This window comes from Drosophila yakuba, chromosome 2L, assembly GCF_016746365.2.
Source record: "Drosophila yakuba strain Tai18E2 chromosome 2L, Prin_Dyak_Tai18E2_2.1, whole genome shotgun sequence".
In the NCBI taxonomy this organism is placed as follows: domain Eukaryota; kingdom Metazoa; phylum Arthropoda; class Insecta; order Diptera; family Drosophilidae; genus Drosophila; species Drosophila yakuba.
Window position 1 is genome coordinate 17,376,946 of NC_052527.2, and position 18,649 is coordinate 17,395,594.

Below are 18,649 nucleotides of genomic sequence, written 5' to 3' on the forward strand. Positions count from 1 at the left end.
AAGTCAAAATTAATATGCAACAAATGAAAGACTTAGTACCAAAATATAAAAACACTGGAATCACTAGAAGGCCAACAAAAACGCCTATATGTAAAACTAAAAAGTAATAACATTTGTTTTAGATGTGCAAGAACTTTTTGAATAAATTGTAGTCATATTTTTAGTTATTCTATGTATATTTAGGAAACGTTTAGCAATTTTTTGTTGAAACGTTACGTTTATTTTAAATAAAATTCAAATGATACAAAGATGCAATTTCGATTTTTATAAAAATCGCAAGGGAAGGCGTGCGGTAGTTGTATCTGCAATTTTGTCACGCTGATCAAAAAGATCATTATTATACTACCGAAACGAGTTACGAGTAATAAAGATGTCAGACAATTATTACCCATAAGTATCAATGCATTATAATATTTTTGATCGTATGAAATACTGGATAAATGAATAAACGAAACTATTTTTTAGTTTTACTTGAGCGGTATATTGTTTTGAAATTGGGATCTATTTGTGAACATAAATATATCGAATATCTGGGGTGCAATCAAGTTTTGCTATCGATCAATGCTCAGTTCATCAAAGCTCTCTAGAACTTTTCATTGCGCTTTCTACTAGATCAAATGGTGTGTGAACTTTTTGGTGCTTAGTCCGAGTGTCGGTCAAGTCAGGATGGCCGAGTGGTCTAAGGCGCTGCGTTCAGGTCGCAGTCTACTCTGTAGGCGTGGGTTCGAATCCCACTTCTGACAAGAATTTTTTATTTCTTTTAATTTTACAATTAATTACATATTCGCTTTTCTTGCCAGCCCGCGGTCAGCTTTAACTGCAGTGTGCAAAGAGCTCGTCGGATTCGCTCAGCCGCATTAAATTGTTTGAGCCTTTGACTTGTTCGCTTGCACTTGTTTGCCAATGTAAATGACACAATTAGCACGCCTCGCTGCGTCCACTTGGTGCAGTGTTTACTGTAGTGTCATTGCCCCACCGTGCCGCATTTGTTTGCGCCGTGTCTCTGTTTACTGACTCCTACCGCTTTGAGCATTTTTAAGGCCGTACAAAAGCACGGAATTGTTAATTTCTTACTGGCAAATAATGAACATCTGGGACCATCGCCGGTACTAGAATATTTTATAATCAAGTTAAAACTGTGTCCTTTTTCACCAAAACTGTCATATTGTGTAAATGATATTTAGTAAATGATATTTAGTGTTGTTCGATGATATAGGAATAGGCAGAGTGTGCACGCAATGTAAAGAATCTACATCTGGAGCAAATAAAAGTTAGTCTTAACCTGAGATCAAAGAAATAAAGACGTGAAAACTATTTCTCCAAGTTTTGTTTATTTTTAGCGTTGTCCTACTTCAACTGACGGGACATTAGTTCGACTCAATAAAACATAAGCATTTCACTATATATGTATAAGCTGGTCCACGATATCACACATTGCGACCCATACAATTAGCTTTTGAATTCCCTCTTAATTCGTTAACGAATATGAAAATGTGTAAAACAAGATAGAACGCTGTAGTTTTGTCTCTCGACAGGAAATTTATAGAAGGAGAAATAAATATTTTAGGAATAAAAGTATGTTGTGTGTTTGACTTTGACTTTATTTCATGCTAATACCCTTGAGTAGCTTATATACATAATTTGTAGTAATTAAATGCCATGCCCGTCCGTCCGACCGTCCGTATGAACGTCTAGATCTCGGAAACTATAAAAGCTTTTAAGTGAAGACTGGATATGCAGATTCTATTGACGCCTCCGCTGCGCAAGTTTATTTCCTGAACTGTCACACCCACTCTAACACCCACAAAACTGCCCAAAACATTTTGGCAACGCCTACCCTAACGCCCACAAACCACCTAAAACTATCGCGCCAACACTTTTAACACATTTAACATTTATTAATTGTATTTTTTTTCAATTACTTAATTTTTTTGTTCTCACTTCCATTAGCTGAGAAGTGGGACTCTGACAGTCGGGGAAACTGACCATAGCGTTCTCTCTAGTTATATCCGTTACTCGATTTATATTGCTTTTATTAACCAAAAATAAACTTGTAGATCTTACAATTAACCCCTTTTTGGGCCCATTTTGAACAGTAAACAGTATACTGTGGTAAAAGATTTAATATAAGCAAAGACAAAATTCGTAAAAAAAAGCCGGAGTTCCAACATTTTTTGTTGCCTGATGAAGTTTACAGCACTACTTACACTTTTAAACATAATAAAAGGTGTAAAGCCATTCCACTGATTTCCATATAATATACATATTTATCCAAATCATTCACATTCATAGCATATTTTTTGTTTTATAACAAAATTTAATTAGTATGTATATAATATCTATTAAATATAGTGGAAGCCCGATATCTACACCTACGCACCTATTTTTATGTCCATGAGAGTACATAGAAGCCACTCAAGAACTGCAGGAAACTAAACAAGAATTTCACCACAGAAAATGGTACCCCCCCACAAAAAAGATTCAGAATTCCAAGACTTTAGCTGAATGCGATGACACTAATAAAATTAATAGACCATCTCTGACTGACGAAGGATAGGGAATCCCCATAAACCCACAAGGATTCCATACTCAAACATCACGCTCAGTAGATTTTGAATGACAGACCGACCATATCTGAGGGGAACGAGACGTTGCAGATAAAAATGCCAACGAAAAATGGTCTTCTTCCAAAGAACAATTAAAGCTCAAAATATGTTTGTTTAATTATTTGTTGATTTAAAAATGATTTATTGTGATTTGATTAAGATAGTTTTAAATCAATAATTATTACCGACACAAGTAGTTTAAAGGGAACTATCGTACCAGATAACTATAATTACCTAATTTACAATCAGATTGTACTGCTGAAATAAATCAGAGGTACAAGCTTACAGAAGATGCATTGAACAGACCAAAATGTTAAGCACATTCAAGCTAAGCAAAATCAGACACGGATTCAGAAACAGCACCCGAAATACATATTTATGCGAATCTGCAACTGAAATGCAACTGCAGATGCATCTATATCTACAAGAACTGGAGCTGTGTCATTTCGGTGGATTGCGTGACTGTGGCTTCTCTGTTTGATGCATTCGACAAAATGAAACTTAGTCAAATGGGAATTTGCATCGGGGAGGGGCTCTGACCTCTCATGACACATTCTCCATATCTGGCATTTGCATTTTTACTGCAAATTCGAAATCGATTGTGATGTTCCCTCAACGGACTTGGGTTACATCTCTGTTTCGAATGAGATGCGAACAATGGACTGTGCACAGTGCACTGACTGCGTTTTATTGGCCTGAAGCAACAGAAAGGCATATTTGCTTGAATATTTATCTAGCCAATGCTGTAATCTCAATACTTTTGCCCGGCTTTCCATTTCCGCCCGAGCCTTGTCGAACACGTCCTTCTCATATGGCGTCTGATTTCCGCTTTGCGCTTCAGCGAACTGTGGCTGATAGACTGGGATTGACAGCCCGTCCGTGTCAGTGGGCGTGTTCCCGTGTCCTTCCAAGTGAAAGTTGTCTCTTGACTTTCCCCGTAGAGAGTATGCCAGTTACTTTCATTGGCATTGAACGCGCATTATAGTATTTGCAATTGATGCATTAAATGCATTCATTAGTTGTCGAGATACACGACATTTTATTCTCGGCTTTAAACGCTTTAGGAATCCTACGCAACTCTATTTTATATGTACACATAAATGCATTACAATTCAATTAAACTTTCAAATGGCATTTATCACTTGAATGCATATTGTATTTATTTTTTGGAGCTAATTGCCTAACAATATATCGCGCTGGAACTTAAAATCTGCGTATTTGAACACATTTAATTAAATGTGCATCAGCGTGCGTAGATGCAAGCAAAGTTTTTATGACAAGTCGGATGCCTCCTCGAAAGCCAACTGCTGCGCTTAACAAGATTTCTTTACGCCGTGTTGCACATTTTGCGAATGTTGGCAAGTTCAAGCGGCTGTGAAAATGCACACGCTTTCCGCCGGCGGAATGGTCCATGGTACTCCCCGTTTTCAGCAACTACAGCCATTTGATAAGCATCACTACCACTATATACATAGCTGCTTGAAAGACAACAAAATGCCGCACGTGTTGCAAGTTCATAGAATTGAACAACTTTCTCTATGAGCCAGTGCATTAATATGCCGTTACGAAGTGCATGACTATTTCAACGCACAACAGCAGGGTGGAAAAATGATAATGAATTTTCTGTTAGAAAATGCTTGAAACGTTTCATTTTTCTCTTAAATTCGTTAACACAGTATCGAGTCTTTAAATATTTATTTTTATACCCGTTACTCGTAGAGTAAAAGGGTATACTAGATTCGTTGAAAAGTATGTAACAGGCAGAAGGAAGCGTTTCCGACCATATAAAGTATATATATTCTTGATCAGGATCAGTAGCCGAGTCGATCTGGCCATGTCCGTCTGTCCGTCCGTCTGTCTGTCCGTCTGTCCGTCTGTCCGTCTGTCCGTCTGTCCGTCTGTCCGTATGAACGTCGAGATCTCAGGAACTACAAAAGCTAGAAAGTTGAGATTAAGTATACAGACTCCAGGGACATAGACGCAGCGCAAGTTTGTCGATTCAGGTTGCCACGCCCACTCTAACGCCCACAAACCGCCCAAAACTGCCACGCCCACATTTTTGAAAAATGTTTTAATATTTTTTCATTTTTGTATTGGTCTTGTAAATTTCTATCGATTTGCAAAAAAACTTTTTGCCACGCCCACTCTAACGCCCACAAACCGCCCAAAGCTGCCACGCCCACACTTTTGAAAAATGTTTCGATATTTTTTCATATTTGTATTAGTCTTGTAAATTTCTATCTATTTGCTAAAAAACTTTTGGCCACGCCCACTCTAACGCCCACAAACCGCCCAAAGCTGCCACGCCCACACTTTTGAAAAATGTTTTGATATTTTTTCATTTTTGTATTAGTCTTGTAAATTTCTATCTATTTGCCAAAAAACTTTTGGCCACGCCCACTCTAACGCCCACAAACCGCCAAAAACTGTCCTTCGCACTTACACTAGCTGAGTAACGGGTATCAGATAGTCGGGGAACTCGACTATAGCGTTCTCTCTTGTTAATACTCAGAATATTCATCCTATACCTCTATAATATGAATGCCAAATAATGTTTGAATTGGAAGATTTATTTAAAAGTTTATTATTTTTCGTCCGTTGGCCTGTCTGTATGAACGCTGTGCTTTTGGAAAATTGTCATGCCCAAAATCCGCTTAAAATGAAACCCTTTTGAAAAATACGTGGTTTCAATTCTGTCATCCATGGTCTATCCATCCATTGTCTATGGATATGCCAAAAGAATTTTAAAATTTCTCCTTTGCACTCATACTAGCTGAATAACGGGTAAATGATCTTAAACTCAGAACTGATTTTGTGAACATTTTGTGATAGGGTAATTTTAAAATAGTATAGTTATGTAAAGTAATTGGTATTATATAAATTATTATTATTTAAAGTTATTCAATTTAGTTGCACCTATACAAGTGGGGAAAACATCGCACAATTTCCCCTCTTATCCAGTTCATCTGTACTGCATTTCTCTCTTGCTCTTTCAGATAACAAGCGGTAAAGTTAGGACACTAGATACTGCGCAGCCGCACAGAGCGGGTTTTTCTCTGGAGGAAAAGCTCTAGATGTCTCTGAAACTGCAACTAATTTAAATCAAAACATATCGCACCACCTCAACACAACCTACTCACCGGCTTTGTGTTTGTTTCCATTCGAAGATGTCCATGGACGAACTGGGCGAACATTTGATTGAATTGTTATGGTTACGAGAGTCGGGTGCATGCTATTTGTTGTTTCTATAGATTTGTACCTGTGCTGGCTCCTCACTTTTCCTCTCTACCAGTATTGTTTTCTTTTTCGGGCTTTTCTATTGCCATTGGGAAAAGTGCACATTTTGGGTTGAGGTCTTAGTGTGTGTGTGTGCTTGTTTTGTTCAAATAACTAGTACAACGTTTGTACGTGAGTTGGTTTTTGCAGCTATCAACTTCACCGGTGTATTCGTATTTGTCTGCATCTGGAATTTTTGGTCGAGCGAATTGGTCTACTTAATGCTTGAGTAGTCATTGTTTTCCACGTAAAACCTATTCGACCCTGACCCATTTAGTCCATCTATTTCTTTTCCACCATTCCATTGTGATTGTGATGGAGTCGACTGAACTGAACCGAACTGAACTGAACTGACTGTTGTTCGAAACTTATTTGCATATTATGTCCTTCACAGGCAGTTACACATTCACATGTGCAGACGTCATTCCCACGTCACTCTCTGGTGTGTCATCATATGGAAAAGCAAGTGCACAGGGAAAATGGAGGGTTATTTTATCAAATTGCATAAGTAATGTATCTCATACATATATAACACTTAAAGCTCGATGACATCGCTTTGGTTGCTGCCATTCATGTTAAGATAAAACGAAGATTAAATCATACAAAAATGGTTGGCTTTGGGTTTGAAAAATGCATTCAATATTTTTGTCCTGTGTGTCACTCCAGTTATTTCATCCTTTTGACATGCAGTGATCCACGTTCGTCATTGTGAGTTGGCCAAGTGTCACCGACAATGAGCGGCAAATGTCGGGCACAAGCGTTTAATTGACATAATTAGCTGCCTGTCTTCTCGCATATGTCTGCCGCAAGTGGAGTCAGTCTGTTTTGATTACCCAAGCAGCGAAAGTGCTCACATGCGTAAATAGAAAAAAAGTAACACGTCGAGCTGACGTTACGTCTTGTTTAATGTTCCATTAAAAATTTTATCCTGTTTGTTTTATTTCTTTTGTTTTTTCATTGAATATGCCAATTTCTTTAGTTTAAGTTAAGTTTTTAAGTATATTTAAAAGCCTTATTGGTGTTGACAAGAAAATATATTAATTGTCTTTGTTTATATTTCGGTACTATGCCTTGGTTTGGTAGTTGTCCGCTGGGTCTTCGAGCTTTAAGAGTTAACGTTTAAGGACACCTGCAGCGGGATTGGTGAAGTGAAACATTTTCCGGGCATGTTGTCGACATTTTTATGGCTGCCACGTTTGCTTACAGTACCGGTCCGCATCCTTCAGCTTTCGCCTGCCAGCCACTTGGCTGCCCAATTAAAAGTTTTAGCACATTTTCACTTGAAATTAATTGTCGGTGAACGTAATTCATGTCCGAGACACAATTGCGCTAAAGGAGCGCGGCGCAGGACCCAGGACTCACAAACAACAGCCAGAGGGGAACAGGACCTGCAAATGTGGCCAAGTGCACCATCGCCAATAAAGAGAAAGGATGGCAGGAGATAGCCGAAACTATTTAGGGCTTGTGCCACTTTGTAGTTGCTTTCTGTTGCATACTTATGTGCGCTAATGCCGGAACATTTCAACTAACTGCCCAATTTCGGACTTTCAGGGAAGAAAACTATGTGCATCTCAAGTTCCTGTAGATTGCAGTCAGAGAAACTAGGGAGGACGATGTTTTGGAAAAGGAAAGACCAAGAAATATAAAAACAGCTAAGAGTAAATCCGTCACCTTATCAAAAGCAAATAAGTCACATTTTCATCCATTTATTTTTCGATTATTATTATGACATAGGTATCCGATCCGAAGCGTTCTGACGTTTCTACTATCTGCATTTGGAAAACGAATAAGTAGAAAGAATTGATTATGAATTTATATATATATATGATCGCAAATGTCACCTTTATTAAGTTGCAAACTTGTGATTGAAATTAATATACACACTGCAAGGGTTTAAAAACATGTTTTAAGATTTAAAATAATTTTTTAGGTTGCCCTATTCTTTTTCCCTAAGCTTTACTTATTTTTAATTAGATCAACAAAAATAAAAGGAGAGAATTTAGTCAAGATCTTAGGCTATCAGATACCCGTTACTCAGCTAGTGGGAGTGCCATTGAGAAAGTTCAACATTCTATTTGGATTATCGATAGAAATAAGCTAAATAATAAAATTAAAAAAATATATAAATAATTAAAAATTCAAAAGTGGGCATGGCGGTATTGGCGGTTGGCGTGCCACAGTTAACAAACAGTAATAATTTACAAGACCAATACAAAACTGAAAAATATCAAAATATATCAAAAGTGTGGGCGCTGCATCTGTCTCTTGAAATTTTTCTTGAAACTTTTATAGTTTTTGGGATCAAGAATATACATACATTATAAAGTCGGAAATGGAAAGTAAAAGAAGCTTTTTACATACTTTTAAACTAATTTACGTTTTTCAGTAACTGGTAGAAATATAGATTAAGGTAATTTCCTTTTAAAATGGTCAAAACAATTTACATAATGTTGTGACGTTTAACCAGCTAACAGTTAAAAATGTTTAACCTTAAAAAGAAAATTACATTTTCTGAACAATGGAAAACATCATTAAAGTGATACTACACAAATCATGCCGGAAAAGCCAGGTCGAGTTGAGGGGTCGCCCGGTATTTGGCCTGTTCCCAGCGAAAGCTATAAATATCAGCTCACCGCCATTTGGCAGGAACAAAATGAAAATTTTCAATTAAGTTAAAGGCCACTATCGATAGAGAGCCAATGTCATTAGCAGGAGCAGCGACTCTACAGGACATAAATTAAAATCGAAGCCAGGGCAATTTAATGTCCATTCAATGGCAGTCCGTGGCAGGCAGGCAGGTGGCCATAAAATGGCATAAAACGGCACACTTCGGTGTTTAAATAATGCTAGAAATTGCATTTAGAAGCTGTCTGCTTTTGGCAGGTGGGTTTTGGGGATTGGAGTATTCTGACCGCCACAACTAATTGACAATTCAAAATGTTTTGGGATGCCAAGTGGGGCTGGCGTGCCGGTCATAAAGTTAATAAGCAATTTGCATAACAAATTGTCTAAAACGCTGACAACATATCGCACGAAACGCAATGGCCGAATGTGAATCCGAATGGGACCCAGAGTGCAGCTATGCCCGGCTAATTTTGCAGGCTCTGTGTTGCGTATACGCAGTGTGGACCGCCGAGTGGGCATGCATTTAATTGTTTCCAACCGCACAGTCCCAGTCCCAGTCCCAGTCCCTCCGGTCATGGCACTCACACACTTCGGATTTTTGCAAATGTGCAAATGTGCACGCACGTAATTTATTCTCGGTCTGTTAATTAGCACGACAACATTCTTGCGGCCGAGTGGGATGGTTAATTAATGGACTAATGGAGTACCTTTTGGTCTGATCTTTAGATGGCTCAAAGCCATTATCGTTGATTTATGCCTTTTTAATTTAGGCCTTCTAGTACAGTTATAACTATGACGTTAGATGGCGAGTTTATAATGTATCACGAGAACAACTACGGTTGGTTTTTCATAACTGGAACTTTCGTTATTCAAAGTTTCTGTAGGTTAATCAATAGAAACTATAAGTAAACGTATACTGTATGCATGTCTAGGACCAAAAGTTGCGAAGAATTTCTTTTTTTTTTGGCAATCAATGTGTGATCTCAAAGGAAATTTAACATGTTGAAGAAAATTAGTATTCAAAAATGTAACACCAGAAGGCGGCATAATAATGATCACGAGGTAGCTTTGTGACTCTAATACCATTAATTGAATAACTTGGAACTTCCCTTCCCAATTACCCCGCTCTGCCTTCCGGGGGCTGAAGCCTTTGTTTCAGTTTCCTGCTTCCACATACGGCTCTTCCTGAACAGGGTATCTGAATAACACGATTATGGGTGCGTTTAGCGGACCTTCCACGGCAATTAGCCAGTGTCAATTGTTCATGCCGCCGAGTGTGGGCGCGTGCCTGGGACATTAGTGGATGCTTTTTCTCCCACATTGGAATGACCTGTATGCATAACGCTCATATATGCACATACGTACATATACATATATGTGGCAGGCAACTAGCTAACTGCCATTTGCAGCTGTTTCTATTTCCGTTCACTGGCCACAAGGCTGCAACGCTCATCCGTCCATTCCGTCCATTCCGGCGGTCCCGTCCGCTCCATTTTCCCCTGGGCACTACATCATTTGTAATTTGATGGGTCGGAGAGGTCGGGGACAAAGGGACAGACAGATGGCAAGGAACTGTGCCTCAAAGTATGCAACACAATTGCGGCCAGGGCCATTATAATTGCAAACACACAAAGCAACACAATCGCTCAAACACGAACACAGCCCTTTCCATCTGCCCATCGAAATGCATTTGCTGTTAGCAGTTGCATTTTGCATTATGCTTTGCTATAATTAAATGATTATCAATTCGGCAAATATTTGATTGTGCCCGGCTTGCGGAAGGAAAGCTAATCAAGCGTAAATTGATCTCAGCCAGCACAAGTAAATGACCAAAGCCCTAGTCGAAGGTATCAGGGCTTCTCTTTGATGAGGGAAAACGAACATTCTACAGTTATAAGTGCACTTTTATTATTTTGTCATTTTAATACATTTGGGTACCAACTCTGAAGGGCTTAAAATATCATGGCGGCTTCAGAGTTTGCTTGTAATTTGTCTTTTTGCAGAAAAGTATATCCTCCATACGGGTTGAACTGAAAATTATTCTATTTATTTATGGCTAGTTCTACATTGGGTCTATGAGGCCATTTCTGATTTTACGCTAAAAGCATTTTACAGAGCCTCTCATAAGTTTGATACCAAAAACACCCAGGGGTGTTAATATTCTTTCGCCGCCAAAGGATGATTTATTAATCTCGAAACTCTTCCGATTGCCTATCTTATCCTTCTTAGAGTTTCTATAAAATTCAAAATAACCTAAATTTATGACTGCGATACTTTCGCTGATAAGGATACCGATAAGGTCGACATTTAAAAAGGTTGTTTGGGCCGTCGTTGGCCAGTTGTTCGTTGACCAACATGAAGACCTTTGTTTTTCTAGCCTGTCTGGCTGTCGCCTCTGCAGGAGTGATGCCCTCCGGGCCCGCCAAGGCTGTGCCAGTGAAGGACATGGCCCGCGCCGGCAAGATCGAGGGTCGCATTACCAATGGATACCCGGCCTACGAGGGCAAGATCCCCTACATTGTGGGGCTGAGCTTCAACGATGGCGGCTACTGGTGCGGCGGTTCCATCATTGACCACACCTGGGTCCTGACCGCAGCCCACTGCACGAACAGCGCAAACCATGTGCTCATCTACTTCGGTGCCAGCTTCCGCCACGAGGCGCAGTACACCCACTGGGTGAGCCGCAGCGACATGATCCAGCATCCCGACTGGAACGACTTCCTGAACAACGACATCGCCCTGATCCGCATCCCCCACGTGGACTTCTGGCACTTGGTCAACAAGGTGGAGCTGCCCAGCTACAACGATCGCTACAACAGCTTCTCCGGCTGGTGGGCAGTGGCCTCTGGCTGGGGTCTGACCGACAACAACAGCGGCATGTCCAACTACCTGAACAGCGTGGATGTCCAGATCGCGGACAACAACGACTGCCGCAACTACTACGGTGGCAACTACGTCACCGACAACACCATCTGCATCAACACCGACGGCGGCAGGTCCTCCTGCAGCGGTGACTCCGGCGGTCCCCTGGTCCTGCACGATACCAACCGCATCGTGGGCATCGTATCCTTCGGCAGCGGAGAGGGCTGCACCGCCGGCCGCCCCGCCGGATTCACTCGCGTCACCGGATACCTGGACTGGATCCGCGACCACACCGGCATTTCATACTAAGAACTTTAATTCAATAAAGCAATCATATAAAAACCGACCAAATCTCGACCAAAGTGTTCATATTTTCTATTTGCACAGACGGTATAAGGAGTGGTCTTATTAATTGGAGTAGGAAGTTACATAAGTATGTTCCGATCACAGAATAGGAAATCAGTACTTGAGTAGTTCTAACCGATAAGCAGCGCTAAGTTGGCCCTAAGTAGTGAAAGTAAAGTGAGTGACCATTATTATAATTATATTGGCTTTAAATTATAAGGCATTGAAGGCATTTGAAAACATCGCCTCAGGTGGGATCCAACTAACAATATCTTATCAATAAACAAGACTCCTATCTTTGAATTTGTTATTTACGTTTAAGATAATCAGTGCTGGTGTTTTTTAGAGTTCTGCATTTAAAAGCCGGTTCTGTGTTTATATATTTTACAAAGACTGTTTTATTAAAACCAAAGATATATAGGCCACAGAAACTGCAGAGCTTCGTGGCCAATTGCAATACCTACTTTTGAAAATAACAAAATTAATACAGAGCGCGAGGGCCGTAAAAGTGCCTAATAAATTACGAGAACTTAAAACAAAACAAAAACCGTTTAAACAATTTACTTGAGAAATGAGTTTGTGGACCTGCTCCTGGCTGGGGAATCGAGTGCCCGGATGTGGAGAGGAGGAAGGATCTTGCCGGAACAGCAGGCTGCCCGAAATCAATTCGCTATATCGCCGTTTGCTCGGCCCAGCATGTAATTTCTCAATTTTTGGCGATTTAGGGCGTTGTTTCTCTTTCTTCCCATTTCATGAGTCGCTTCCTGGTTAATTTGGTTCCATGGCCGCGATGGAAGAGTGGAGCGCGGCAGATGGGGTGTCAAATGGGGGGTAATCCACATAGCCATCTGCCATGGCTCCACTATTTATAAGCTGCTGGCATGCAGACGCTGTGCTCCTTGGCTCGAACTTTCCAGTGCCGCGCTCCTTTGTTCAAGGATTGCAATAAATCCAGTGACTTGGAGGTACGTTCGAGCTAAGTGCCTGGATGGAAAACTATCCCGTCGTTTAAGTTCAAGCTGGCAGGGATAAATAGCGGATATAGAAGACCGACGATGGCAGATAATGTTTGTAAATGATACGAGCTTGAAAAATTTCATCAGGCAGAGGGTTATTGCCCTGAGGAGCAACAATCGCATACTTTAGCAAGGAGAACGAAATACTAATTTAATTCACTGAAATACAAATATGTTATACTGGGTGGGCCAAAATGTTTTCTTTATATCAATGGAAAACTAAAATTAAAAAAAACATAGCAAATTGCTTGAGCTTGCCAAGAAACTAATAATAAATCAAAACATTACTCAAATTATGGTCGTGACAGTTTTGGACACTTCAATCATTTAAAACAAACGTGCGTCACTTGATATCTAAGAATCTGAATCTTGACGATCATACGGACAGACGGTTATGGCCAGATCGACTTTACTAGTAAAGTGAATAAAAAAACTGATCGCGTTCTCCCCAAAGTGTCTGAAATAGCCGTGCTTAAATATGTATATATGCTGACCGGTGACTTACACACATCAAGTTTGGTTTTTATTTGGTTAATTTCGAAATTATAAAACGACCTTATTTCTCAGCACCGTGGGGCTTGAGCTTACTGCGCCTGAAGCACGATTCCCAGCCCTCTGATCTTCTCGTCAATCCAGTCGCGCAGATAGGGAACGTTGACGTATACGGCTGGGATATCTTCCACGGCGCACTCGACGCCCCAGGACACGATGCCCACCAGCTGATACCGATCCATTTCGCCAGGCATTTGGCAGAAGAGCGGTGAGCCGCCGTCGCCCTTGCAGGTGTCCTTGCCAGGATCTCCGCCGGCGCAGATGAAGCTCGGTCGTAGACGGAAGCGAGCCTCGAGTCGTGTGTTCCGCAGCTTCGCCTGACACTCTTCCCGCTCCACCAGTGGCAGGTTAATCCGCTTGAGCACATGCTCCAGCTTGTCGCTGCCCGCCTCCTTGGAGCCCCAACCAGTGGCGTAACAGGTGACCGAGAGCAGCCGCTTGACCAACTCCGGAGATTCCGGAGGCGGCAGGCACAGAGGCTGGATGTGCGGAGCCAGACGGATGGGTTCGTCCAGGAGCAACAGTGCTATGTCGTTGTACAACGAGTCCGGATTGAATTCGGAGTGCATGATGATTTCCTTAATGCGGCTGCCCTGGTGCGGATACGGCTCGTTCAGGCTGTTTAGGTCCCAGTCGCCAGCTCTAGCCACCAAGGTGTCCACCGTCTCGTTGACTAGGTTGTGCGAAGTAGTAACTACCAGCCGCGGATGGATGAGAGTGCCGCCGCACAGAAACTCTTGGCGGCCTGTGAAGATGCCCACCATCCAGGGAAACTCTCCGAATATAGAGACGTCCTCTGCGTAGGGGAACTTGTCGTTGTCGGGGATCAGACCTTTTGGATTGCTATAGCCACAGTTCTTGTATATAAAGTTCGCCTGCTTCGCCACGTAGGGACTCTGGCTATCATCCACCTGGAAAATATTCAGTATGTCACCATGCATAGATATGGATACGAATGTTCATGGGCTGACCTTTTGATCCACGGCGCAACAGCGGTACAAGGACTTGCTGCACTGAATCGTGCTGATCCTCGGATTGATCAGGCTGACCCCGGAGTCGTTGATGACGTTGTCGCGGCACAGTCTCCTGGGCACACACTCCATATTATAGCCGCAGCTCTCGTTCGGCGGCGGCTCCAGAACACTAGATACCTTGTCTCGAATCGCAGAGGGCGCGTTTCTGGTCCTCTCAGACTGCGCTCTGTCGTAGCTCTCCAGCTGGGCCGTCTCGCAGCAGACCCTTTGGTTGCCGCAGAAGCGGGAGCTGCGTGGCCTGATTCCCGTCCGACCGGAATCGTCCGAGACGTCGCAACGCTTCACCGAGGTGCACAGTTCGTCCAGGTGGCACATCGCTGACACCGTGTCCTGGGCGTCCGAGAAGGCACAAAGCGACAGCAGGAGGAACCCCGCTGAGATCAGCCAGCTCATGTTGGTTGCTGGGAAAATGTGAGAGCGAGAATACGTGGGAGAACACTAGAGATAAGTAGAGCCTTAATCTCAAATAATGCACAATTGGGGTTATCGGCATCATTGCATTGAAAACTTGTGCACTCGCGATTAAATCTCAAAAACAAATCAATCATGGGAGCATAGACCTCGTACTTAAATTATCTTTATTTTATCTTTAAAAATCACAAATAATAAGCCCATTGCACTAGTACTTCATATATGATCAATTATAGAGCTACAGAATTGTAGTATTTAATATGCACTAACATAACTCGCAGCTTGTGTTTATTTTGCACATATAATGTCCACTGAAAAATGCTGTCCACTACAATAATGGCATAATCATGCAATTCCAACTAACTATGAATAAAATTCTAGTTTACACAAACACTTCATATCAATGTCTTTAAACGGAACTGCAATAAAGTCTTTAAATATATGTAAATCAGCACTATACGTTTGACTGCAATTTATTGTAATAGTTTTATTATCAATGGTTGCCCTCGTCGATATGCGTAGTATTCGCTACAGCTCAAGTATGCGGATATGTAGGCGTATATACTGACAATATATACCTATGTGCTAGTCCAGTTGAATGTAAAGACAACTCCGATTGGAAACAATCTCGTAGCTACCGACTCGCGATGTCGACTGATCGACTAGAGTGGAAATCAAAGCCTTTATAGAACTTGCTTGCAAGATTCTAGGAATCTCAGCTCGGAAGAGAACGTAAGAGAGCTAGGCTTATAGAAAGAGTAAACAGGTCTGGCTTTTTCCATCCCTATCCTGTGACTGATTCATTCCTTCTTGATCCTGTAAAAGGATCATTCAGATGCACTGAAGAAATGCGAAAATCGTTGTGATTTTAAATACGTATTTCTTACTACTCTCTAGAAACAACTTTTTCCTCTGTTCAATTTATCAATATTTTTTTTAAATGAACATCAACAGTTACCCTAAAACATTTTTGATTTTTTCAGGATAATCCATTGATATTGAGTTTTTTCCCTTCATATCTACATTTACACATAGAGTTAAGTCTAATGGCCTTTTAAAAACATATGAAGTATACATAAACACATTACTCCTCGTATTCGTATTTTAAGATAAAGATAAAGACATCACCGAAGGCAACCCTATAGCATACGTTTCACAAAGACGACTGATCGCCTATAGTTGAGTGCAAGATATATATAGTTAGAACCGGCTTTCCAGATTCTGAGAAGTAAAGTGCCGATCGATCGGAAGAGAAGTGAATTTGTTGAGCGAATACGATTGGGAGCTATTAAGTGAATTTAATAATCTCCGGGATCAGAGTCTCTCTCCCATAACATCGCCAATCGGTGCCAGGCAGAGTCAGTCGAAAACAAGTCGCGGCTCTTGAAAGTAATACAAAGTGAATTGCGCATTGATTTGGCTGTAATCGTAGGGGTTTTTCGTATTTCAAACAAATTCTCAACAATTGTGTGTGCTGCTGTTTAGTGTTTGGCTGAGTTGAGCTGAGCGCACGAGTGCGGTTTTTCCCACAACAATTCTAATCGTCGCCATGAATGTGGAGCAGGTGTTGCTGATCAGTCTGGCACTGATTTCCCTCGCACCGGCGGGCCTCTCGATCCGCACCTGCGGTAGCCACGAGGTCTGCGTTAGCAAGAAGAAGTGCGACGAGACGGATGATTCCGGCAAGGGGAAGCTGGTCAAGCGCATACTGGACAACAGCTGCGGGCGCGACTTGGTGTGCTGCGAGAAGGAGCAGTTGGAGAACTTCGAGGCCTATCAGGCCGAAGTTGAGTACCGGAATCAGCGACGGGGAAATCCCTGGCTCTCCTCGGATACGTCCCTAGAAGTCGCAGCGAAACCAAACCCCGTGGGAGCCAAGGAGGACGACCCGGGCTACAAAAGCTGCGGCATCCAGCGGGAGTGTGTCCCACGCCACCTCTGCTCCACCGGAGTGGTCAACGAGGATGGCCGGTACATCATCAAGCCGCGCATAAATGAGGACAGCAACTTCGGCTGTCGTGTCGTGGAGGAGTGCTGTCCGCTGGACGACCAGGTGAGATGTTATAGCAGATCTTCTATTAAAATCATTTGACATTGTTTTATTTGTTAGTGTGAGTTTGGAAATGAAAGCTTATTGATATGTGATTATAGTGGAAAGTAAGGTCACGTCCGGAATACAGTACAATTCCCAGTCGCAATTCATAATAATAGCTTGCGATTGTGCTATAGAAATGCTGGACTTATCTACAGTTTGATGCTATATTTGACTCATATTTGATCATTAAAATCAGGCTTTATTCTGGAGGGTTTATTGGTTACACTGATTAATACGGATACAATATTCGGTAATGGGAAAAAATATATTCAACGAGGCAAAGTTTTTTATATATGTATAATCTAAAGATTGTCGTGTTTTTTTTTTAATCATAAAATAATCTAAAGTTAGTTTCCAGAACAATTTTTTTTTTCGAATTGGCACAGTTTTTGACTTGCTCTGCAGTTCGCTGTTTCGCTGCAAATTTCAATTAAACTTAATTGGCTCTAAAGCAACTGACTGTCTTTCAGTTTTACAGACTTCAGTTCGACATTTTTCCATTAACGCGAAAATATAAATTTTTTCAGATTGAGGAGGGTCGCAATCCCATCCAACGTAGCGTCAAGGATTTTATTTCGAAGGGCTGCGGCTTTAGCAATCCGAAGGGGCTCTACTACCAGCTGGATGGGTACAACAATGGCGAGTCCGTCTTCGCCGAGTTCCCCTGGGCAGTGGCGCTAATGGACATGGAGGGCAACTTCGTCTGCGGCGGCACACTCATCCACCCGCAACTGGTGCTGACCAGTGCCCACAACGTGATCAACCAAAATGAGGACTCGCTGCTGGTTCGCGCTGGTGAATGGGACCTCAACAGCCAGACAGAGCTGCACCCCTACCAGATGCGGGCTATCAGCGAGTTGCATCGCCACGAGAACTTCAACAACCTTACCTTATACAACGACATCGCTCTGGTGGTGCTGGAGCGGCCATTCCATGTGGCGCCGCACATCCAGCCCATCTGCCTGCCGCCGCCGGAGACGCCCCAAATGGAGGCTCAGTTGCAAAGTGCCAACTGCTTGGCCACCGGCTGGGGTCACCGAAACAGCACGTCCCGCACCATGGAAAACCTGCTAAAGCGCATCGAACTGCCGGCGGTGGACCACGAGTCCTGCCAACGGCTGCTGCGGCGCACTGTCCTGGGGCGCCGCTACAGCCTCCATCCGAGCTTCATTTGTGCCGGCGGCGTGAAGGGCAAGGACACCTGCATGGGCGACGGCGGCTCCCCCTTGTTTTGCACTTTGCCTGGGGAGAAGGATCGCTACCAGCTGGTGGGCCTCGTATCCTGGGGCATCGAGTGTGCCGAGAAGGATGTGCCCGCGGCCTACACGAATGTGGCCTATTTGAGAACTTGGATCGATGAGCAGGTGACGAAGAGCGGGTTCCCATTGATAGAGGGCATTTAGGTTAGGTACACAGCTAGCATGTAAATCAATTTCAAATAAAATTACTTCAAATTACTGTAATTGCAGTTGCAGACTGTCAACGATGCAGTTGATAATTTTGTCCTCCTTCTAAACCTGAATTTCAGCATTATTGTCTTCTTGTTAGAGGCAAAGATAACAAATTCAGAGCAGACATGGATAGCTCTGAGGTAACCAACATTGTGGTATTGCCATATCATCTTACCTATAGTTGTAAGAGATTGGTTTTATATACATAATTTCTCAATCATACCATAACTTTAAAAGTTGCTCTGTGTGATTCCCCCGGAAAAGTAATCTTCGCTGTAAAATTGTATTTCTTACTTGTATCACATGAGACATGGCCTTCACTGCCAAACGGTTTCAAATTACCCAATTCGTCCTCACAACCACGCCGTCATAGAAT

At 42.1% G+C, this 18,649-nt stretch overlaps 3 protein-coding genes and 1 non-coding gene across 4 annotated transcripts; 3 read left to right on the forward strand and 1 right to left on the reverse strand.

Annotated features, from left to right (window-relative positions):
* The first annotated feature begins 660 nt into the window (after positions 1–660).
* Positions 661–743, forward strand: Trnal-cag. The gene has a single exon. It is a non-coding gene; the product is annotated as a tRNA-Leu (tRNA).
* A 10,097-nt stretch (positions 744–10,840) lies between these two features.
* Positions 10,841–11,720, forward strand: LOC6528628 (serine protease 1). The gene has a single exon (XM_002089634.3). The coding sequence runs from the start codon at positions 10,863–10,865 to the stop codon at positions 11,676–11,678; it is 816 nt and encodes a 271-aa protein (XP_002089670.1). The 5' UTR covers positions 10,841–10,862; the 3' UTR covers positions 11,679–11,720.
* Positions 11,721–13,231: 1,511 nt separating this feature from the next.
* On the reverse strand, positions 13,232–14,717 carry LOC6528629 (phenoloxidase-activating factor 2). Its single transcript, XM_002089635.4, has 2 exons — positions 14,254–14,717; positions 13,232–14,193 (listed from the first exon to the last, which is right to left on the reverse strand). Exons 1-2 carry the CDS (start codon positions 14,707–14,709, stop codon positions 13,315–13,317), a joined length of 1,335 nt encoding a protein of 444 aa, XP_002089671.1. The 5' UTR covers positions 14,710–14,717; the 3' UTR covers positions 13,232–13,314.
* A 1,369-nt stretch (positions 14,718–16,086) lies between these two features.
* On the forward strand, positions 16,087–18,285 carry LOC6528630 (phenoloxidase-activating factor 2). Its single transcript, XM_002089636.3, has 2 exons — positions 16,087–16,780; positions 17,350–18,285. Exons 1-2 carry the CDS (start codon positions 16,277–16,279, stop codon positions 18,223–18,225), a joined length of 1,380 nt encoding a protein of 459 aa, XP_002089672.1. The 5' UTR covers positions 16,087–16,276; the 3' UTR covers positions 18,226–18,285.
* The last annotated feature ends 364 nt before the right edge of the window (positions 18,286–18,649 follow it).